Raw genomic sequence first — 24066 nt, 5'->3', positions numbered from 1 at the left:
TTTATTATTATTGTTGAGGTTGTTGTTTTCTTTATTTATATTATTATTAAAATTTAAATAGTAATTATTTATAAAAAAGTTCCTAAGGAATAGTAATAAAAGGAAAAAAAAAAAAAAAAAAAAAAAAAAAAAAAAAAAAAAAAGTGAAAAAAGTGAAAAAAAAAAAGAGAAAGAGAAAGAAAAAGAAACAAATGAATATTAGTAATATTCAATATATTAGGTTTTTTTTTTTTTTTTTGTTTTTTTAAAAAAAAATAAATAAATAATAAATTTAATTGAATAATAAAAAAAATAAAATAAAAATAATTTATTACAATATTAATACGGTAATTATTAATTTTCCAATGCTTTGCATGCAAAATAATACATACAAATATTAATAGATGTTTTTATGTTTTATTTGGGGGTGTGAGTATTGTTGTAATACTTAATAAATATGAAAAAATAAATAAATAAAAAAATAAAAAATAAAAAATAAAATATGAATTTATAAAAAAAAAAAAAAAAAAAAAAAAAAAAAAAAAGCAGTGTTCACTCCTTAATTAAAAAAATATTAATTCAAAAAAAATAAAATTTTTTATTTTTTTTTTAATTTTTTTTTTTTATAAAAACACATCCGAAACAGATTCTTTTTTGTGAAGGCTTTTATAATTCCCGAATTGATTGGTTGGAATCTATTTATCTGCAACTCTCAAATTATTTTCATTGACTTTCAAAATTAAATTAATTAAGTCCTTGATTTTTTTATTTTTTTTATTTATTGTTAGAAAAATAAAAAAAAAGTAGAAAAAAAAAAAAAAAAAAAAAAAAAAAAAAAGGATTAAAAAAAAAAATAAACCATTACATAAAAACATTAAATTTAATCAATCAATTATCAAATCCTTTTTTTAATCAGGAAACCAAAAAAAAAAAAAAAAAAAAATAATAATAAAAAAAAAATCAAAAAAAAAAAAAAAAAAGTGGCAGAATTAAAAAAAGTAAAAAAAAAAAAGAAATTAAGTTTTTTTTTAACTATTTTCAGATATTTTTTTTTTTTTTTTAAGATAATGTTTAATTCGGTTCCGAAACACTTTTTTTTTTCATATGAGAATATTTTCAAAACTAAATGCATAATTTATTATCAATTTTGACCAAATTTTTTCAAATTTTGTTTTTTATTTTTTTTGACACACTTTTTTTTTTTAATTTCTTTGAATTCTTAATTATTTAGGCAAAATTGAGATTTTTAATTGCAATTAAATGAATTCTATGATAAATTATTTAAAAAAAAACCCATAAAAAAAAAAAAAAAAAGAGTGACACCAATTTTTAATTGTATAAAAACTCTTTGCCAAAAAAAAAAAAAATAATAAATCAAACCATCCAAAAGCAACATTAAAAAAGTATTTTAGTTTTTTTGAGCATTGGATGGGTGAAAATTAAATAAAAAAAAAAAAAAAAACAATAATAAATCATCACAAACAGTTTTAGGAATTAATAGTATATATCTATTTATATATTAATTGGGAAGTTTAAAAACCCCATATATTTTCAATTTCCTCACACACATAAGGTGTATATTTATGATGTAATATATAAATATATAATAAATTTTTATTACATATATATAATATAATTTTTAAATATTAATTTTATTTTTTTTATTTTATAGATTCAAATAAAACTATAAAGAAAGGAAAGAAGAACATTGATTCACTATTCATAAAATTTCAATTAATATCAAAGTTGGTATTGATTATGTTCTATGTAACACAAAATAAAAAATGATGCATTTACAATAGTAAAAGAACTAATTATTAACCTTATAGGTCAGGATATTAACTTTATCATACCATAAGTGTGTGGTTATATAACAAAAACAAATTCAAAACAAAAATAAATAATAAAAAAAATAAAAAAAACAAAACTCTAACCAAATTGTTTTTTTTTTCTCACTCTTGAAATATTTTGTTTTAACATTTAATATTTTTATTTTTTTTTATTTTTTTTATAATTATTTTTTTATTTTTTTTTTTATTTTTTTATTACTTTATATTATTTTTTTTATTTAAAGGGTATTTCAATTCATTAAAATCTTTTTTTTTTTTTTTTATGATAGCTTGAGATCTCTATATGAAAGATCTTTTAAACTAGTTAAAGATCTCGCTGCATGTTCAATTAAACAAAAATCAAAACCATGGTTTCGTGGTTGTGTGGTGATAACCGCTTTTACATAGTTAATATGGAACTTTCTAACGAGGATCATAACAATATTTTCCAAATGGCAATAGAAAAAATAATATTTATTGGAAAATTAAATTCTGACTGATTGGCTCTGTGTAAAAAAAAATAATTAAAAAAAAAAGGGTACAAAACATTTTAAAAATTAAATAAAATACTGTTTTTAATTTAAATAATAATAACTTTTTGTGGAAAACAAAAATCAAAACATTTTTTTTTTGACATTTTTTTTTTTACAAAAAATTTTTTAATAAAAAAAAAGATTTTGGTTGAAAGTTGCTTCAATTACTTTGTGGAACTCACCCCCCAAGTATACTATTAAAAAAGAAAAAAAATCAACTCTAAAGAATAATTAAGTTATTTTTATTTGACTTTTTTTCTTTGACTTTTTTTTTTTTTTTTTTATTTTTATTTTTTATTTTTTATTTTTTAATTTTTTATTAATTTTTTTAATTGTATCTGAAAGGCCTTTTAATATTTAAGTTGAAATAAGAAAAAATCAATAAAGTTTTTTAACGGTTTTTTTAAAAAACTACAAATAAAAATAATAATTAGATTGTTTGGTAATTAAAATGAATATTTATTTATATATATTAATTTTTTTTTTATTAATTTTTTTCATTATTTTTTCTTTGAAAAATCAGAAAAAAAGTGGAAAAAATTGAAAAAGTTGAACTTGGAGCGTACTTTCTAAGGGTTTGGTGACCATTCAAATCTTCCAAAATAGTTTTACGAAATTCTCTATAGGATAGGCTATATTTGTTATAATTTTTGTGAACCACAAAGCTATTTATGATATAACATTCTATGATATACCAAAACAGTGTTAAATACCACTTTTTATTATGACCCGAATAAAATTCTTTTTTATTCTTTGGCGGTCGCAAGCACCCATGTTCATACGATAAACGATAACTCACCAACACAATAGAAAGTTTAATAGGTTTTGAATTCATTCTTTCCATTGAATTTGATTTATAATCCTCATCTGTTGTTGGATCTTTAATTGTTTGAACCACCACATTCTATAATAATAGTAAAACATCCTATTTCTTTCATTAATTAAACCATCTTCTTCTTCTTCTTCTTGAATTGAATGAGATAATAAATCAAAGTGACCTTCATCGTCTTCATCCTATCAGAATTCATATTGTCAAAATTTGTTGAAATTTGTTGTTCAACTTTTTGTTTTTTTTTTTCCATTTCAAAATTTTTTTTATTAAATATATTGTTATTGAGGTGTAGGATAAGATATTACATTAAACTATACCGCAAAAAAAAAAAAAAAAATAATAAAAAAAAAAAAAAAAATTCTGCACATGTCCATATAATTTGTTTTTATTTATTTTTATTTTTAAAAAAAAAAAACCTTTTTATTGATTTTTTGAATTGAGCTTTTGAGGGTTAAAATAATCTTTTTTTTTTTTTTCTTAAAATTTTAAGCTCATCCTTTTTTAATTATTATTATTTTATTCTAAAAATAGATTTTTATTTTTTTTTTATTTTATTTTATTTTATTTTATTTTATTTTATTTTTTTAAAATATTTTTAATTTTTTTTTTTTTTTTTTTTTTTTTTTTTCTATTTTTATTCCATTTCCTATTTTAAAATTTCCGCTAATAATTCCTCCAATTGTAGGTAAATTGTTTGTAAATTGTATAAATGTTTTTTTTGAAGTAAGAACGTTTTTCATTTTTAAATTATATTGAAATAATTGTGTGAATAAAAAAAATTTTAAAAAAAAATTAACAAAAGAAATCAAAAAAAATAAAATAAAAAAAAAAAAAATTTAAAATATTGTTAACAATATCAAAGCAATTTATCAATTTACATTTATGTTACACATCAACTTTATATTGACACGCCAAAAAAAAATCACCCCATTTTTTAACACACACACAAACACTAACACGCTGTATAACGAATATTATTATTATTATACACACAAAGTGAGCTCAGATGGGTATTTTATTTAATAAAATTTTTATGTTGACATAATTTTTTATTATTTGAAAAATATATTTACTTATAACTTAGAATAAATTAATAATTTTCAATTGAAAATAAAGAATATTATAATATTCTTTTTACAGCGTGTTAGTGTTGTGCTATGATTGTGCATAAAAATAAAGTTTATATATATAATTTTTATTCCCCTGCAATTTTTTTTTTATTTATTTTTTTATTTAATATTATTTTTTTTAATTACTATTATTTTTTTTCTAATTACTATTATTTTTTTTTAAATAAACATCCTATTAAAATTAATTATTTAACACATATAATAAAAAAAAAAAAAAAAAAAAAAAAAAACTAAAAATAAACAATGGATGGATTTCCAGAAAACTTTCTTAATATAGTACTAGAAGATGTCTTACTAGACCTTTATCAAAACAATCATCTATTTACTGATTGTATATATTATTTTAATTAATAAACTTTTATTATTATTATAATTATTATTATTATTATTATTATTATTATTATTTATTATTATTATTATTATTATTATTATTATTATTATTATTATTATTATTATTTTATTAATAGTAAAATTTGAAAAAAATAGGTAATGAATTGTGGGATAATATTTTTAATTTTACAATAACATTAGAAAATGAAATTAATAATAATAATAATATTAATAATAATGGAAATTACTCCCGAGAACTTATTATAACTTTAAAAACTTATACATATAATACACGTTACCATTTTCATAAATTTGTAAGAAGTAATAAGTGGTTTATTAAACGATTTAAAGAAATTAATGGGGTTTTTATAACATTAAATCACCAAGTAAATAATAATCAAATGTTACAAAATTTCGATCAGGTATTAAATGATATAAAAATCTTAAGAATATTACTAATAACCAAGCATTACGATCAATTATTACTCAATACAAGTAGGTCAATAGAAACAGATGTAATTTTTACATTTGGTGAAATTCCATTCACATTTTTTGATGATGATCAAATCCATAATTGGAGGAATCAAAATTTAATTCGAATTTACAATAAATTCAAAGGATATGAAGAAATTGGCCTACGTTTAATGGAAATGGTGGATACTATTGCATACAAAATAATCAATTGTGAAGAACCAAATTTTCAGATTTAATTTTCCCAATTTTTTTTTTTTTTTTTTTTTTTTAAATATTTTTTTTTTTTTATTATTTTGTTTAAATAATATTTTATTATATTCGGCACTATTCCTTTCAACGGATATATTTTTTTTTCATTTTTTTTTTTTATTTTTTAAGTTTTTTTTTTTTTTTTCCTTTTTTATATTAATAATATTAATCATAAAATAGGGATGATGGCAAAAACAATGTTATGTGTGTGTTTTTTGTTTTTTATTTTTATTTTGTTCTTTGAAACAAAATCAAAAAAGGAAATGTGTGGGGGTGTGTGTTTTGATGTTTTTTTTTTATTTTTTTTATTTTTTTTTGTTTTTTTATTTTAATTATTATTTCGCAACCACACCACCCTTTTTAATAAATAAATTTTAATTTTTTTTTCCATTTTTTTTTTTTTTTTTTCACACCAACATAAATTTTTTTATACCATTTGTTTAATTTTTATCTCAATGGAAGCTAATAAAACACAAGTAGACCCAAACCAGATTTGTAAGTATAGAATATTAAAAATAAAACACCAATAAAAATAAAAAACCAATAAAAATAAAAAACTATTAAAAAAAATAAAAACATATAGGTATATCAAATTTTGATGAAATCAGTTTGGATATTGTAACTATTTACGATGGGTTACATACAATAAAATTTAACGATGAAAAAGCATTTCAACAGTATAAAGAAGTTATCAGCTTTTTAAATAATTGGAGACATACACATACCGATAGGTATCATAATTTTTTCAATTCTGTGAATTGGTATGAAAGTAGATTAAAAGAAATTGATCAATTATGTTCAACACTAGTGGGTTATAAAATTAATGCTATGCTTTCAAAGAATGATAAAGAATTATTTTCAAAAGATTTAAATCAAATTTATGAATCAGTTTCAAAACAAAGATTACTTTTGTTAACTAATTTCTACAATTCATCACTCAATAATCAATATGAATCAATTTCGCAATCAATAAAAACTATAAATTTATCCTTCATTCCACAAATTCCTTTGGATTTAAATCTCGATATTAAAAATCAAAAAAATCAAATTTTCGAATGGAGGCAGTCAACAATTTCAGAATTAAATCAATCATTGGATGGTTTTGAAGTTAGTTTATTGGAGTTAATAGAATATATAGAATTATATTCATATACCCTCATTAATTTGGGTAATATTACATTAGGTTAGTTTTTTTCTTTTGTAATTAATTTTTTTAAAAAAAAAAAAAAAAAAAAAAAAAAAAAAAAAAAAAAAAATTTTTAGAAATAATAGTAAATAGTTTGTATATATTTTTGTAAATAACTTTGTAAAAAATTTTTGTAAATAATATATGTGCATAAATAAATAACCTCACTCAGTATTAATTGTACATAAAAAATAGTAATAATAATAAAAAAAAAAAAAATTATCGATTTCCAAAAACATAACAGTAAATAATTAAAAATCAAATAGAAATCAATTTAATAAAATTTATTCATTTCAGTATTGCGACCCCCAAAAATAATATAATAGTAATAAATAATAATAAAAAAAAAAAAAAAAAAAAAAAAAAAAAAAAAAAAAAAAAAAAAAAAAAAAAAAAAAAAAAAAAAAAATTGTATTTCCAAAAATTTTTCATTTCAGTATTGTGACCCAAAAATAGTAATAATTAAAAAAAAAAAAATAAAAAAAAAAAAAAAAAAAAAAAAAATATCGAATTTCCAAAAACATAACAGGAAAGAATTAAAATTCAAATAGAAATCAATTTAATAAAATTCATTCATTTCAGTATTGCGACCACCCAAAAATAAAATAGTAATAATAAAAAAAAAATCGAATTTCCAAAAACATAGTTCAACCGATAACAGTAAAGAATTAAAAATCGAATTTCCAAAAACACAGTTTAATCGATAACAGTAAAGAATTAAAAATCAAATAGAAATCAACTTAGTTATTCTATTGGCCTACTATGAGCAAACAGCCGCCTGCCAACAGCTGGCGACCGCTGGGCTAAAAAAACACAGTTTAATCGATAACAGTAAAGAATTAAAAATCAAATAGAAATCAACTTAGTTATTCATTTCAGTATTGCGACTACCCAACACCTAGTTTTTATTTTACAAATAAAAAAATTTAATTTTTAATTTTTTATTTTTAATTTAAATGAAAAATTTTTTTCATTTAAATTAAAAATAAAAAATTAAAAAAAAAAAAATTTTAAAAAAAAAAAAAAAAAAAAAAAACTTTTTTTTTTTTCCCATTTTTTTTTTTTTTTTTTTTTTTTTTCATCACTATGGTTTCTATTTTTATATCTTCAAAATTTAGTCCAATTTTAGCACAAAAATTTTTTTTTTTTTTTTAATTCTATTTAAATCATTTCACCACTTGGTGTGTGTGTGTTTTTTTTTTTGAAAAAAACAAAAAAAAAAAAAAAAGGTTTTATTAATTTTCATTGAAAAAAAAAAAAAAAAAAAAAAAAATAATTTATCACAAAATGATGATGTACCACATTTTTTCTTTTTTATTATTTTTTTTTTTTTTTTTGTTTTATTATTTTACAAATATAATGTGGGTTGAAAAGTGAAAAAATAAGAAATAAAAAAAAAAAAAAGCAAAAATAAAAAATATGGATTTAGAACAAGATGAATGGATGTCACAAAGACAAAGACAACAACAAATGGAATTTTCAAGAATTGGAATTGAAGTGATTGGTTCAAAAAAGGATTTAATAGTAAATAGTATGAAAAATCATGAAACCACACTAACAATCATAAATGAAACCTATCGTATAGTTTACTATGATCAATATGAAAGTAAATTCACATCTTGTAATATCATTACTTTTGATGGTAAGGATAAAAGGTCAATTAAAAAAATGAAAAGAGTTGTTCAAAAATTATCAAATGAGTCAACAAATAGTAGTCACCAATTTGATCTTCATTCACACGCATTATTACAATCATCATCATCGTCATCATCGTCATCAACATCATCATCACCATCACTAACATCATCGCCATCATCACCAATTTCAACATCACCACCATACCATTCATCACCTCAATTATTGGAGCATTTACTGCACCAACAACAACCAATAACATCAGTCGGAAGTAAACCTTCATTTTTTGTAATTATAAATTTATATAATGATGATAGACAATCTTACATGTCAGAGATTGTTTCATTCGCTGGTTCGTTTCAATTTATTGAATGGAGAAATGATGAATCTTGGAAAGAAGTTTTTAAATTATCTTCAAATCTTTTAACTTATCATGTTAAAAAAAATGAATTAGCAAGAGCATGTACATTAGGTGATATTAATCTTTTAGATGAAATAATTTTATCAGGTTGTTCAAAAGTAAGTTTCTTTAAAAAATTTAAAAATAAAATAAAATAAAATTATTGATTATTAATTTTTTTGTTTTTTATTTTTTATTTTATTTTAAAGTCACAATTAAAAGAAGCACAAGGTGCTGGATATACAATTGTATTTAATTCATATACATCATATAGTAGTGGATCATCATTGGTAGTTTCAGGTACAATGGCATTATTATGTGCAATCGTTGAAAATGGTACATTTTTATTATTATCAAAATCAAATATTACTAGATTTCCAATGTCAATTATAAATATGTGTTCACAATTGGTTGAATTGGATATGAGTAATAATAGAATAACAGAGATACCAATTGAAATTACAGAATTGAAATTTCTAAAGAATTTAAATTTATCTGATAATTTAATCAATGATATACCATTAGAGATTTGTAATTTAACTTTGTTAAAGGTTTTATTATTAAATGAAAATCCATTAAATAATTTCCCATCAAGTATTGTTGAACTTGGTACAAAGAAATTATTATCATTTTGTAGGAATATATTAGAAGGTAAATCATGCGAAACTTGGAATAAAGTGAAACTGATGTTTGTTGGTGAAGAAGGTGTTGGTAAAACTAGATTATGTAAATTATTAATTGGTTCAAAATATAATAAGAAAAAGTCATCATCGTCATCATCATCATCATTATCGTCATTGTCATCGGCATTATCATCGTCATCATCATCATCATCGATAATCAACTCTAATAGTATTAGCAACTCCAATATCAATATGGTGAATATAAAAAATGAAAATCAAGTAACTGGTGATACAGTATCAACAGAGGGTGTTAATATCCATGATTTTAAGAGTAAAAAAGTTGAATTCTATGCATGGGATTTCGGTGGTCAACAAATATTTTATCCAACTCATCAATTCTTTTTAACTACTCAGTCATTGTATTTATTAATTTTCAGAGTTAATGATTCGAATTTTGCAGAGAGGGTCAATTATTGGGTACATCAAATTAAAGCGAAATCTGGTATTTCTCTACCAATTATTTTCTTTGTTGGTACTCATATTGATAGTTGTACACCTGAACAATTGTCAATGGCAGAATCAATTTTAAAATCAAATTTTATAAAATATTCACGTGTAAAACAGAATGTAATTAATTTCGTATCTTGTGTAACTGGAAAAGGTGTAAAAGAATTAAAGAAACGATTAATTCATGAATCTGAAAAATCAAGATTAATTAAAAAAGATATACCTGGTAGTTATATAATATTAGAACAAAGGTTATCAAATAGAGGTGCTAATCAAGGTAGAATGTCAATTTCAAACTCTGCTTCAAATTCATCATCATCCTTATTAAATTCATCATCATCATCATCGCCATCTTTAACAAGTAAAAAAAGTTCATCTCATTTAAAACATAGTCAACAACAACAACAACAGCATCAGCAACAGCAGCAACAACTGCAACAATCTATAAAAGAGAAATATATTGATTATGATGATTATTTAAATGAATGTAAATTATCATATTTAAAACCACATGAAATTAAAGATGCAACCGATTTTCTACATAATCTAGGTATAATATTACATTTTGATTCACCAAAACTTAATAATTTAGTAGTGTTGGATCCTCAATGGTTGGCAGATGTAATGTCATCGCTTATTACATTCTCTCATAGTTGGATAAAACTTGGTATATTGAATCACTCGGATTTGCAATCGATTTGGGGTGGACGATATAAACAAACACTTTGGCCATCATTATTGAAATTGTTAGAGAAATTCGAAGTTTCATATCAGTTACCTAATCTATCAAAATCTTTAATACCATCTTTACTACCTGATGATCCAATTGGAGAGATTTTAGAAATTAAAGATCGTGAATGGGTCCCACTAAAACTCGCAATGGAGAATAACTATGTACAAGTATTTGGTTGTGATTATCATTTTAGTTTTATGCCATTAGGTTTCTTTGCACGTCTTTTATTAAGAATACTTTTAATTCAAGGTATTGATATTAAAACTTATTGGAAAGATGGTGTATTATTAGATATTTTAACACCATCTGATAAAATTAAACAACAACAATTGTTACAAAAAAAATCAATTTTTGAACCAACAACTACTCTATCACCATTTCTTTGTAGTTTATCATTAACAGATTCACAAAATTATTCACCACTTGAACCACCACCACTAATTTTAAATTCACCAAGAGTTAATAGAAAATTCATTTCAAATTCAACCTCAACAACAAGCACAACAACAAGTACAACAAGTACAAGTACAACAAGTTCAAATAATATAACACCACTTTCTATGTCATCAATAACTCCATATTCACCAACATCACCAAGAACTCCTTCTTTTTCTTCCTCTTCCACTACTACATCTTCATCATCATCATCTTCTTCACCATCATCACAATTTTGTGGTGTTGGTTGTCATAGAAATATTAATAAAAATAATGGTAGTAGTAATGAATTAATTAAAACATTAACAAAAATAAATAATCAAAATGGTAGTAGTGGTGAATTAATTAAAACAACAACAACAACATCAACATCAACATCAACAACTTCAACAACAACACCAACAACAACAACACCAACAATACCAATAAAAAATAATAACAATAAAAAATTACCAATTAATAGAACAGTATCATCATTATGTTTAACAGCAAAACCTAAACTTCAAGCATTAATAACATTTATAAAAAAGAAATCATTTGAACAATCACATGATAATGATAGTTATAAATTAAATATTCAAGTTAGAACTTATAATACAACAATTGATAAAGAACATTCAGTATCATTATTTTTTCAACAACTTTTATTTACAATTGATACATTAATATCAGGTTCTTATCAAGGTTTGGAAGTTACTCGAACAATACCATGTACACATTGTATTCAACTCAACCCAACTATTGAACCTTATCATTTCGATTTAGGTGATTGTATATCAGCTTTAGAAGATGGTAGATCTCATGTCTATTGTGGTAATGATCCAAATACACCAGTTCGTATAGATTATATTGCACCTGATATATGTTTAAAAAAAGTACCAACTTTTACTGATGACCAAATACTCTATGAAAGACAAATTGGTGAAGGTGGTTTTGGTTTAATTCATAAAGGTAAATTAATTTCAAATAAATCTGATATTGCAATTAAATCTTTAATTTTATGTAATTCAAATAATAACAATAATTCAAATAATAACAATAATTCAAATAATTCAAATAATTTTAAAAATAATAATAATGAAGACGAATTTATTGAAAAATTTCAAGAATTTCAACATGAAGTTTTTATTATGTCAAATTTAAATCATCCAAATATTGTTAAACTTTATGGTTTAATGCATAATCCACCACGTATGGTAATGGAGTATGTTGAACATGGTGATCTTTATCATTTATGTCAAGATAAGGAAAGATATGCTTCATTGGGATGGACTTTAAAATTACGTTTAATGATTGATATTGCCAAGGGTATTGGGTATATGCAAAATCAAAACCCACCAATTGTTCATAGAGATTTACGTTCACCAAATATTTTCTTGAAATCTTTAGATGAGAATTCACCAGTTTGTGCTAAAATCGCTGATTTCGGTCTTTCTCAACAATCAGTTTATTCTGTAAGTGGTTTACTTGGTAATTTTCAATGGATGGCACCAGAAACCATCGGTGTTGAAGATGAAAGTTATACTGAAAAAGTTGATACCTATAGTTTTGCTATGATTTTATTTACAATTTTAACTGGTGAAATCCCATTTGATGAATATTCATTTGGTAAAATGCAATTTATAAATTTAATTAGAGAAGAGAATCTTAGACCAACTTTACCATTCGATTGTGATCCTCGTCTTTCAAATTTAATTCAATTATGTTGGTCAACAAATCCAAAAAAGAGACCTTCATTCACTTTTATCATTAAAGAATTGCTTGAAATTAGAATAGATTCAATACAAACTTCTTATTTTGATTCTCCATTTTTAAAAAATTATCCTGCTTCAATTTAAATAATTTAAAAAATAAAAATAAAAATAATAATAATAAAAATGATAAAAATGATAATAATAATAATACTATTTTTGGATTTTTTTATTAAAAATGATAACAAATTTTATTTTTTATTTTTAGTGGTCCCCCATTCCCACCCACCCCAATTGATTCCCCAATCAATTTTACCCAAAATTAAAAAATGAATTTATTTTTAATTTAATTTTTAATTTTTAATTTTTAATTTTTTAATTTTTTTTTTTCCTTATATTTTTTTTTTTTTTTTTTTCTACTCTTATTTTTTTCTTTATTATAAGATAATTCAATAAAATAAAAAAATGAATATAGAAGGTGACGCAAGCCAATTAGAGAATAATAAAAACAGTGATATTAAAAATAATGTTTTGGTAATTTTTTTTTTTTTTTTTTTTTTCTTTTCTTTTCTTTCAAATACTTATACTCTTTTTTTAATTTTAAATATTAAAGGAACACATATCAAAAATTATAAAAAAAATTTGTTATATCATTGTTTGGAATGTAAATGATATGAATGCAATAAGCAATAAATTAAAATTAAAAGAAACTTTAACTCCATTTGGATTTGAAGTCATTTGTTTCGATAATATAAATGATGATTTAAGAAATGTATTTAAAACAATTGTAAAAGATCTAAAGTCTGATAATACAAAAGCAATGTTTTTATTTTATATTTATGGGCCATACCAATTAGAAGATAATAAAATTAAACTTTCATCATTAGTTGAAATATATCAAGGTTCTAAAATAACCCGTGAAATAAAATTTTTTTTAAATAGTTTGATAGGTTTATTAAAAACAAAAGAAGATGAATTCAGTATGTATATTTTTTTTAATTTTCTCAACAATTTATATATAAAATAATTACCAAAATATTTTTTTTTTTTTTTTCAAACTAAATAATTTTAAGAAAATTTACATTTCAAAAAAGGAGTAATGCTATCATGGGAAAAGATATTTATTTTAGATTTATTTTATAATAATAACAATAACAATAATAATAATAACCCATTAGAAAAATTATTTCAACTTTATAATTCTCCCAATGAAATATTAAACCTACCAACAATGGATAGTAAGTATTTTTAAATAATTATCATTTGTAAATTTTAAATAATAATAATAATAATAATAATAATTTTAAGATACTAATTTATTTATTTTTAAGATATTTCATTTATACATTCACATTTATTATTTGATTATTTGAATAATAATAATAATTATATTAATAGTAATAATAATAATAATAATAATAATAATAACGCAAATAATAATATTAATAATAATAATTCAACTACTACTACAACAACATCTTCATCATATAGAATTAATGATAATACAACAACTACTACAACTACAATTGTAACAACTACAACAATTAATGGTGAAGCTTCACCATTTTTAGAATTACTATGTGATACATTAGAATCAAATGATAAAGAAGTATTATCAAATAAGATTGTTAAAATGAAGGGTATTATTTTAGATAATTACATTACAAAGTATTTTGGTAATTTAAATAATTTAGAAACTCTTTTGAAGAAAAATTACCAAATGATTCCATATAACTTAAAAAATCAATTATTTGACAATTTTAATATATTTTTTGGTTCACAATCAAGTGGATCAATAATCTTTAATTCAAATAGCCAAGTTAATACTAATAGTAATAATAAAATTGAAACTTATAAAGAAAAACCTGGAAATAGAAAAGTGATATGTTTAATTTTCAATGAAAATGAAAATGAATTAAAAAATCAAAATATAATAGAAATTAAAAAATCATTTTTAAAAAAAGGCACTGAATGTTTTACCTTTAGTAATATATATTCATTTCATCGAAAAGTTTATTCAATTCTTCCTCTATATCCAGAATTAGATATTATACTTTATTATCATTCAACCAACGAAGATGACAGAAATGAAAAATTTTTTAATTCAATAAATGAATTTAAAAATGATAATATATATAAATCAGAACCTTCAAAAATACTTGTCCCAACCTTTAATAATAACAATAAATCACCTATTAACTCATTTAATGTTGAAAAAGAATTTGATAATCTAAAAATCAAAATTGAAAGTATTAATAACAATAACGATAACAATAATAATAATAATAATAATAATAATAATAATAATAATAATAATAATAATAATAATAATAATAATAATAATAATAATAATAATAATAATAATAATAAGAATATTAAAGTTATAAAATCAATGATCGAAATATTAAAATTTCACCAGAAAAAAACAAGTATGTAATAATCAATTGATTATTAAATTATAATAGGTTTAAAATATAATTAATATTAAAATATATATATGTTTTTTTTTATTTCCAAAAAAAAAAAAAAAGAAAATGATAATTTTAAAAAAGGTAAATTCACTTCATTTAAAAATTTATTTATTTTAGATGTTTATGATATGGAAAAAGAAGCAAAATGTTTTTTCAATGAACTTTATAAAGGAGAATTTAATAATGATATAATAAAAGAAATTTCAAAGGATACAGATTTTGGTAAATAATATATATTTAATTTTATTTTTAGAAGAAAAAAAAAAAAAAAAAAAAAATCAAAATCAAAAACAAAAGTTTGTTCTAATTAAAATAATTATTAGGTAATATTTATTTAGTTTCTCCAATTTTAAGGTTAAATAGAGATCTAGGTTGTGAGTCTAATGAATGTTTGACAGTTCTAACTTCATCAATATGTGATAGAATTAATTCAAATGATTCACCAGGAAGAACTCTGTCAGAAATTAGAGAAACTATTAGATTTGACATATTGGACTCATATATTAATCATTTTATTGGTGATGTTATAAAATATATTTTAGAAGAAGAGAATATCGACATAGGTGCCTCTAGTATTGATGGAAATCTTAAGCACTCAAATAGTTTTGAAATCCTTTTTGGTGATCCAAGTAGTAGTGATTTAAAAATTGTACCTTTTAATAATAATAATAATAATAGTCAATAATAAAATAAATAATAATAATAGTCAATAAAATTTTAACAAATCTCCTGTCTCTTTTCTACAATTTTGTTTTTTTTTTTTAAAAAATTAAATAATTTATTTTATATATTTTGATAAGAATTTTTTAGCAAAATCACTTCTAGTTGTATCATTAATAAATCTCTTCTTTACAACGGGTTCATCTCTAGCTTGATTTTTAAAAACACCATCGTCAAACCAACTATTTCAATAGAAAAAAAAAAGAAAAATGTTAATAATAATACTAAACCAAACATGAAATAATAAATTAAATATTACATACTTTTTCTTTATAGAATAATCACCACTACTATTATTATTGTTATTATTACTATTGGTATTATTTAATAAAGGATTACCATGAGCGACTCTTTCTAAACGCTCTTTTTCTAATTCTTGTTGGCTCTCTAATTCTTTTTTCTTTTGTTGTTCTGCTTTTTCTTTTTTAATTTTTTCAAGTTCTTTCATTAATTCTTCTTCATCATCTGAATCATCTGAATCATCAGAGTCATCTGAATCATTATTTTCACTATTATCTGAATGATCTTTATCAACTTTTTTAAATTTATTCTTTGAACCATTGTTATCATCATCATCATCATCATCATCATCACTATCACTATCACTATCATCGCTATCTGTATCATCATCGTCTATACCTTTTCTCTTCTTTATATTTGATGTTGTAGTTGTAGTTGTAGTTGATGTTTTATTATTTTCCTCTTCTTCTTCATTTATTAATCTATTCTTTAATTTTAATAATTCTTTATCATTTTCAATTGAGGTATCTTCAAATTTAATACCAGATTTCTTTTCTAATGATTTTAATTCTCTTTGTCTTAATTCTTCTTTTTGTCTATCTTTATCATTCTTGTCAGTGTCATCTTTTCTTGTTTTTAGGTATGTGCTTCCCATACCAACACGAAGTGATGATACTAGAACTGATGGTACTCTTTTATCTGCCATTTTTTTTTTATTTGTTTGTTTTTTATTTATTATTTATTTATTTTTTTATTATTATCCCTTTTGTATACAATTTATTTTTAAAAAACCAAAAAAAAAAAAAAAAATAAAAAAAAAAAAAATTAATTAATGGTAACGATAAATCTCTTGTTGAATTTTATTTTATTTTTTTTTTTTTTTTTTTTTGAAATTTTTATTTTTTTATTTTTTTTTATTATTTTTTTTATTTTTTTATTTTTTTTTTTTTATCAAAAAATCCACTCTTTAGTTATTCTATTTTTAGTTTGTTATTTAAATTTTTTTTTTTATTTTTTTTTGAACATTAATTACATATAGGCATACTCTTTAGCTTGCTTTAATCCTCCAATAATGCCATGTAGTAGTTCGGCTAATGAATTTCTGTTGATTAAATAATCATGTTCGCTATAATTTTCAACCTGGTCTTTAAAATTTTGATAGTACTCTTGTACATATGAACTAAAATGTGTAAAATAATTATTTAAAATTGTGAATGATAATTTTGTAATTTCAATTTTACCCAATTGTAATGATACTAGACAAAATTCTGATATTTTAGTTGGCCTGTAATAGTTAAAAAAAAAATCCTCATTTAAAGACTTTTCACTCTTGATTACTTTAAATATATAATTTATTGATGTTAATTCTAAATTAAGACAGCACCATTTAATTATAAATTTTGGAAAATTCAATTCTTCTTTACCACCTGAACCAATTAATTCCAACTCTTTTAAAAATAAATCTTTTCTTTTTAGTAAAATGAATAGTTGTAAATTACGTTGAATAACTCCCTGACATTTTGAGTAACCAAATATTTCTACTTCTTCTTTATATGGACGATATATAACCGAATCAATTAAATCATCAAATGGTGATTGTTGAATGAATTCTAAAGATATTGTTTTAATAGTTTTTTTAATTGTTTTATGAATATCTCCTTTATCTTTTAAATATTCATACAATATTGGTGATCTTTTAAATATTAAGAATAGTTTTAATTGTTTATTTTCAATTTGAAATTCATATTGATTTTCAATTAAAACATCATACATTTGGTTAATTATTTCAAAATCCTCTCCTTTTTCATAATTTCTAAAATTACAATAAAATAAAACTTCTAATAATCTTAAATAAATTTTTAAATTTGCTTGCTGTGTTTTAAAAGAGTCTTCAATACTATTATTATTATTATAATTATTATTATTATTATTATTATTATAATTATTATTATTATTATTATTATTATTATTATTATTATTATTATTATTATTATTATTATTATTATTATTATTATTATTATTTATTTTAATTATTTCTCTACATTTATTTATTTGAATAATTATTAAATTAATAAATAATGGGTCATATTTATTTGATTTTATATTGAAATCCAACTCTTTATTTGTAAAGATTAAATTCTCGACAACCAATCTTGATAAATTATAATTTAATGTTTTTGATGATAAATTATAATTTAATGTTTTTGATAATAAATCTTTAATTAATTCTTTATTTAAATTGATTTTAATTTTTGAGAGATTAAACTTTATATGTTCATTTGAATTGGTTCTATTATTATATTGATCATCTTTATAATAACCATTGTTAGCTATATATTCAACTAATTTGTAAAGATCATTAGAAGGATCACCCATTTGACTATCTAATATAAAATTGAACATTGTATTATATTCTTGGTATATTAATTCATCATCTTCATTTAATAATCTTTTATTTAAAGAAAATAGTACTTTATGTAAATAATTTCCAATTTTAAGACCCAAAGAGTCAAAATATTTAAAATCATTGATATTACTTTCAGCAAATGCCTTTAAAAATGGTACAAAATAAAAGCCATTTGAATTTTTTGTTATTGAATGTAATTTTATAAAATAATTTGATAATTCAACCGAATCATAATAAAAATCAATTGTATTAATTTTATATAATTTATAGTCCATATCTTCTATCCAATTACTAAGCAAATTTATTGTTTCAATATCTTTAGCAATTGAAAGTACATTACAATTACCAATACTTGATAAAATTGGATTCCAGTGCAATGGTAAATTATTTTTATATTTATTTGGTATGAAACTATATAATTCTTCATATGTTGATTTATCAGTTTGTAACATTATATTTAAAATTGTATCTTTAATATATAGATTTCCTTCTTCTTCTTCTTCTTCTTCTTCTTCTTCTTCTTCTTCTTCTTCTTCTTCTTCTTCTTCTTCTTCTTCTTCTTCTTCTTCTTCTCCTTCTTTTTCTTCTTCTTCTTCTTCATCATAATCATTATCATCATCACCATCTTCTTCTTCTTTTTCTTCTTCTTCTTCTTCATTCAAACAATGGTTATAATTTATTTTTGATATAAGGAGTCTTAAGAATTCGATTGATCTTTTTAAATTTGATATTATTTTATTTGCTTTATTGTTATTGCCATGGTAAACTTTTAAATGATATATGGTGAAGTCAATTTGTTTAAATATTGATGGTATGTAATTGTAAAGGCAATAATCGATTGCAATTTCTTTAAAATTATCAATTGAAATTAATTCATCACCTATATTATCATGATATTTTGATAAATATAATTCAAATAATGTTTTTGATTTTGATAAAATGATTAATTGTTTTAATAATTCTTGAATAGTTTCATCATCATTTTGTTTTAATAATGATTCTAATGGTGGATGTTCTCCCCTATATAATTTAATACATTCAAATAATATTTCTAATTTATCTTTATTATTATTATTGTTATTATTAAAATTTTCAATTTCTTTATCAAATATGATTTTGATATAATCTAATAATTTATAATTTGTTTTGAAATTTGTTGAAACTTCTAATTTTTCTAAATCTATTGCTAATTTTGCACCAATCCTTTTTTTACAATTCCTATTATTTATGAAAAATGAAACATATTCATTAAATTGATTTGGTTGTTGTTCTTGTTGTTGACCTATTAATATAAGATGGTCTAACATAATATTCTCTAATGTAATACCATGAACTCTGTTTCCAGTCATACTCATTTTGTTGAAACCATAAAAACCATCTCCATTCCATGATTCCATAGTATATGATTCAAAAGTTTTATCTTTATTTATTTTAGTATTATCATCATCACCACTATTATTATTATTATTATTATTATTATTATTATTATTATTATTATTATTATTATTATTATTATTATTATTATTATTATTATTATTATAATTTTTATTATTATTATTTTTATTATTAATATAATTTAAGGATTCAAATAATATTTTAATAACTTCATAACTACCATGGTATAACGCTAATTGGATTATTTTATCATCATCTAATGATTTATAATCTCTTTTTTCAAGTATTAATTGTAATATTTCTTTAAATAATTCAATTTTAATAGAGATATTATATATATTATAATTAGAATAATATTCTTCCTTTCTTAATAATTGAATATTATTATTACCATTATATTCACTTTCATTAATTAAATAGAGTTCGATTAAATGCCTGATACTAGAGTAGGTAATAAAAACATATTCATCATTTATTAATTTTGATTTTAATAATTGAAATTGGTTATTTTTAATCATCCATTTTAAACTATAAATATATTTAAATTTAATTCTTTTATCTTTATCAAATAAAAAATTGATTTCATTGTTGTTGAATAATTCACTGTTTTCCATGATTTCAAATATTAAATTAAATAAATATTTGTTGTGAAACACTTTCCAAAATAGAATTTCATTATTATTCATTATTATTCATTATTATTCATTATTATTATTATTATTATTATTATTATTATTATTATTATTATTATTATTATTATTATTATTATTATTATTATTATTATTATTATTATTATTTTTATTATTGTTTAATATGTGTAAAAAAAAAATAAAAAAGAAATACCGCCAACAATAAAACCATAAATTAATTTGAAAAAAAAAAAAATTGGAAAAAATACAAATTTCTTGTGAAAATATCAAAAAAAAAATAAAAAATTATTTTAACTTGGTTAATATTAAAAAACATTAAAATAAAATTAATTTTTTTGATGGTATGAAGCAATACCAATGATGGGAATATATTAAAAAAAAAAAAATTGGGGGGGTGGAAGTACATCGTAATAAAAAAAATCTGTTTTACACAGGTGGGTGTGTTACTGTGTGAATTAAATAAGAAATTATATTTCATAAAAAGTGGATAGGCATATTAAAAAAAAAAAATTTTTAATACTATTAAAAAAGATTTTTTTTTGTTATTGCCATAAATGCCAAATTTTTTTTCTTGCCATAATTGGTAGTAAAAAAAAAAAAAAAGTTGTTTTTTGATAATTATTTTTCAATATAAAAAAAAAAAAAAAAAAAAAAAAAAAAATTTACAATTAGGGGTATTTATTTTGTCTACACAAAATAATATAACACACCCCAAACCTCATAATGTTGTACATACCTCAATAAATCTTTTCCAAGATTGAAGAGGCAATTTATTTTTTTTTTTTTTTCTCTTTACTAGAACAATAATTTTTTTTCCAATATTGCTCTATCGGTATTTTAATATGAGAATGATGCGATGTATGAGAATTAAATTTGTATTTACAAATTATTAATTTTTTTTTTTTTTTTTTTTTTTTTTGAGAGATTGTTATTAATACAGTTTTAAAATGAGTTTTATAATTTATTGTAAATAGAAAAAATTAATATCCAAATTATTAATGTTTAAAAGATTATATATGATTTTGTTAATTAAATTATTTATATATTGAAATATCTCTTTAAAGTCAACTAGCAATTCTGATAATCGTTTTATAGTTTGGTCTCTCCATTCAAACAAATGATCGGATGAAATTGGAATTTGATTTATATTAAATGAAAATTCATTATTATGATTATTATTAATAATTTGTAAATTATTATTTAAAATGAAATTATAATGATTTATAATTAAATGTTTAGTTAATTGTGAAATTCCAATTTTAATTATTTGAAGAAAACTAGAAAAAGTATTTTTATAATTGTTTTCTAATTCTTTATAAATTTGAAGATTTTCATCTTGTATAATAACTTTATAGATTGGAAATATTTCTTCAAACCTATCCATAAACCAATCTTTTTTTTCATTTTTAAAAAAACAATAATTAATATCATAATAAATTTTTGAATGAAAACCCCAATCATATAAACTTTTCATTATTTCTTTTAAATATGAAAAAATAATTTTTGGTAAATACCCCAATGTATTTGATTCATCAGTTTTTTTTGAAATATTAATTTGAATTTTATCCCATATATCTATACCTAAAATTTTTAATATACATAATTAATAAAATTTTAATATACATAATTAAAAAAAAAAAAAAAAAAAAAAAAAAAAACCATACATTTTTCATAATGACAAGAAATATTATTTTCTAAATTTATAAATATATTCATTTAATTTTTAACTTTATTATTAATCCTTTTTATTATTTGTTTATTTTTTTTTTTAATTTTTTTTTTTTTTTTTTTTTTTTGTTTATTTTTTTTTATATTCTTTTTTTTTTTATTTTTTTTTTTTTTATTTTTTTTTTTTCATAGCAATTAATTTATCCACACAATAAACAAATAAATAATGTTGTCTTTTGGTAAACCAAAATAATATTGAAAAAAAAAAAAAAAAATTATTAATAGCATTTTTCTTAATTATATGATACCCACATAGATAAAGTGTGATTTCATATTTTCAAGATAAAAATTTTGTAAATAGAAAATTAAAAAAAAAAAAACAAAAGAGCAATGAAATTTGTGTTTAAAAAAAATAAAATATTTCGATTTACCAAAAGACAAAAAAAAAAAAACTTACTTTGTGTTCATACTAAAAGGGTGACTCACCATTGTGTTTTTTTTTTTTTTTTTTTTTTTATTGAGAATTGTAGTAAACTTAAAACTGGCAAAAAACTTTATAACTTGAATTAAGTAAAATAAAAAAATAAAAAAAATAAAAAAAAAAAATGATCAGTATTTTTTATTTTATTTTTTTTTTTTTTTTTGAAAAACGAGAAAACTGTAAAAAAAAAATGATTAAAAGGTTAATAAACAATAAAAATGTAAACAATTATTTTATAAATAAAAAAATTACAATAAAGTATAATAATTTTTGTTCAACAATTATACCAATTAAAGATAAGATAATAAATGATGATGATAATATTTTAAAAAATCATAATAATAATAATATTGAAATTAATAATGAATTTAATAACAATTTTCAAAAAAAAATAGAAAAAATAAAAGATGAAGAAGAAGAAGTTGATGAAAATCAAGATATGGAATGTACAAGTGAAAAATGTGGATTAATATTTAAAATACCAAATAAACTTAGAGGTAAAGAAGGATATTGTCCAAAATGTTCAAATGTAATGATTTTTAAAAAACATGCATCAAAATATAAGAAAATATTAAAAAAGAGAAGAGAACTTTATTCAAATACATTGCATCAAGAAATTAAAACCATTAAATCATTTGATCCAATAAAGAATAAACCATTTGGTTTAAGTGTTTTATTAGAGGATTGTAGAAGTTTACATAATGTTGGTAGTGTATTTAGAACATCTGATGGTGCAGGTTTCAATCATATCTATCTATGTGGTCTCACAGGTCATCCACCAAATGATCAAATTTCAAAATTATCTTTAGGTTCAGAGGATATGGTTAATTGGTCAGTCTCAAATGATTCAATTGGTGTAATAAAGAAATTAAAAGAATTAAATGTAAAAATTATTGGTATTGAACAAACTCCAAATTCAGTTTCATTATTAAATTCAATTGATAAAATTAAAAATTTAGCATTAATATCATCATCATTAGAAAATAACAATAATACTAATAATAATAATGAGGAAGAATATCATCCAATAGCAATTATTATGGGTAATGAAATTGCTGGTATGTCTGATGAAGCAATTGAATTATGTGATTTAGTTTGTGAATTACCAATGATGGGTAATAAAAAATCTTTAAATGTCAGCATAACTTATGGAATTGTTTCTTATTTCCTTTCACATCATTTTAAATCATTAGTGGAAAATAAAGAATTAAAAATTTTAAAAAAAAAAAAAAAAAAAAAAAAAAAAAAATTATTTAATTATTTATTTATTTATTTATTTATTTATTTATTTATTTATTTATTTATTTATTTATTTATTTATTTATTTATTTATTTATTTATTTATATTTTTATTAATATATTTTAGTCATTTATCTATTGATTTATTTATTTTTATTATTTTTAATAATTTTTTCTCATTTTTATTCTTTTTTATTCTTTTTAAGATTTTTTATTTTTTTTTTAATGT

General features: G+C 20.0%; 7 protein-coding genes across 7 annotated transcripts; 4 read left to right on the top strand and 3 right to left on the bottom strand.

The window, feature by feature from the left end:
- Window positions 1-5811: 5811 nt before the first annotated feature.
- Window positions 5812-6544, top strand: DDB_G0273637 (hypothetical protein; the record flags this gene model as incomplete). The annotated part of the gene is made up of 2 exons (XM_639343.1): window positions 5812-5851; window positions 5940-6544. 2 exons carry the CDS (start codon window positions 5812-5814, stop codon window positions 6542-6544), a joined length of 645 nt encoding a protein of 214 aa, XP_644435.1.
- A 1417-nt stretch (window positions 6545-7961) lies between these two features.
- Window positions 7962-12713, top strand: qkgA-2 (leucine-rich repeat-containing protein; the record flags this gene model as incomplete). The annotated part of the gene is made up of 2 exons (XM_639342.1): window positions 7962-8696; window positions 8787-12713. 2 exons carry the CDS (start codon window positions 7962-7964, stop codon window positions 12711-12713), a joined length of 4662 nt encoding a protein of 1553 aa, XP_644434.1.
- A 318-nt stretch (window positions 12714-13031) lies between these two features.
- On the top strand, window positions 13032-15722 carry DDB_G0273633 (hypothetical protein; the record flags this gene model as incomplete). Its single annotated transcript, XM_639341.1, has 6 exons — window positions 13032-13100; window positions 13180-13546; window positions 13640-13804; window positions 13898-14995; window positions 15155-15259; window positions 15361-15722. 6 exons carry the CDS (start codon window positions 13032-13034, stop codon window positions 15720-15722), a joined length of 2166 nt encoding a protein of 721 aa, XP_644433.1.
- Window positions 15723-15815: 93 nt separating this feature from the next.
- cwc15-2 (hypothetical protein) lies at window positions 15816-16703 on the bottom strand (the record flags this gene model as incomplete). The annotated part of the gene is made up of 2 exons (XM_639340.1): window positions 15816-15939; window positions 16021-16703. The coding sequence occupies 2 exons, from the start codon at window positions 16701-16703 to the stop codon at window positions 15816-15818; spliced, it is 807 nt and encodes a 268-aa protein (XP_644432.1).
- Window positions 16704-17026: 323 nt separating this feature from the next.
- On the bottom strand, window positions 17027-20485 carry DDB_G0273629 (hypothetical protein; the record flags this gene model as incomplete). Its single annotated transcript, XM_639339.1, has 1 exon — window positions 17027-20485. One exon carries the CDS (start codon window positions 20483-20485, stop codon window positions 17027-17029), a length of 3459 nt encoding a protein of 1152 aa, XP_644431.1.
- Window positions 20486-21410: 925 nt separating this feature from the next.
- On the bottom strand, window positions 21411-22165 carry DDB_G0273627 (hypothetical protein; the record flags this gene model as incomplete). The annotated part of the gene is made up of 2 exons (XM_639338.1): window positions 21411-22030; window positions 22114-22165. The coding sequence occupies 2 exons, from the start codon at window positions 22163-22165 to the stop codon at window positions 21411-21413; spliced, it is 672 nt and encodes a 223-aa protein (XP_644430.1).
- Window positions 22166-22788: 623 nt separating this feature from the next.
- On the top strand, window positions 22789-23809 carry DDB_G0273625 (hypothetical protein; the record flags this gene model as incomplete). The annotated part of the gene is made up of 2 exons (XM_639337.1): window positions 22789-23691; window positions 23792-23809. The coding sequence occupies 2 exons, from the start codon at window positions 22789-22791 to the stop codon at window positions 23807-23809; spliced, it is 921 nt and encodes a 306-aa protein (XP_644429.1).
- Window positions 23810-24066: the final 257 nt, after the last annotated feature.

Source organism: Dictyostelium discoideum (assembly GCF_000004695.1).
Source record: "Dictyostelium discoideum AX4 chromosome 2 chromosome, whole genome shotgun sequence".
Classification (NCBI taxonomy): domain Eukaryota; phylum Evosea; class Eumycetozoa; order Dictyosteliales; family Dictyosteliaceae; genus Dictyostelium; species Dictyostelium discoideum.
The sequence above is the reverse complement of the archived record's forward strand: the minus strand, read 5'-3'. Positions and strand labels throughout refer to the sequence as shown.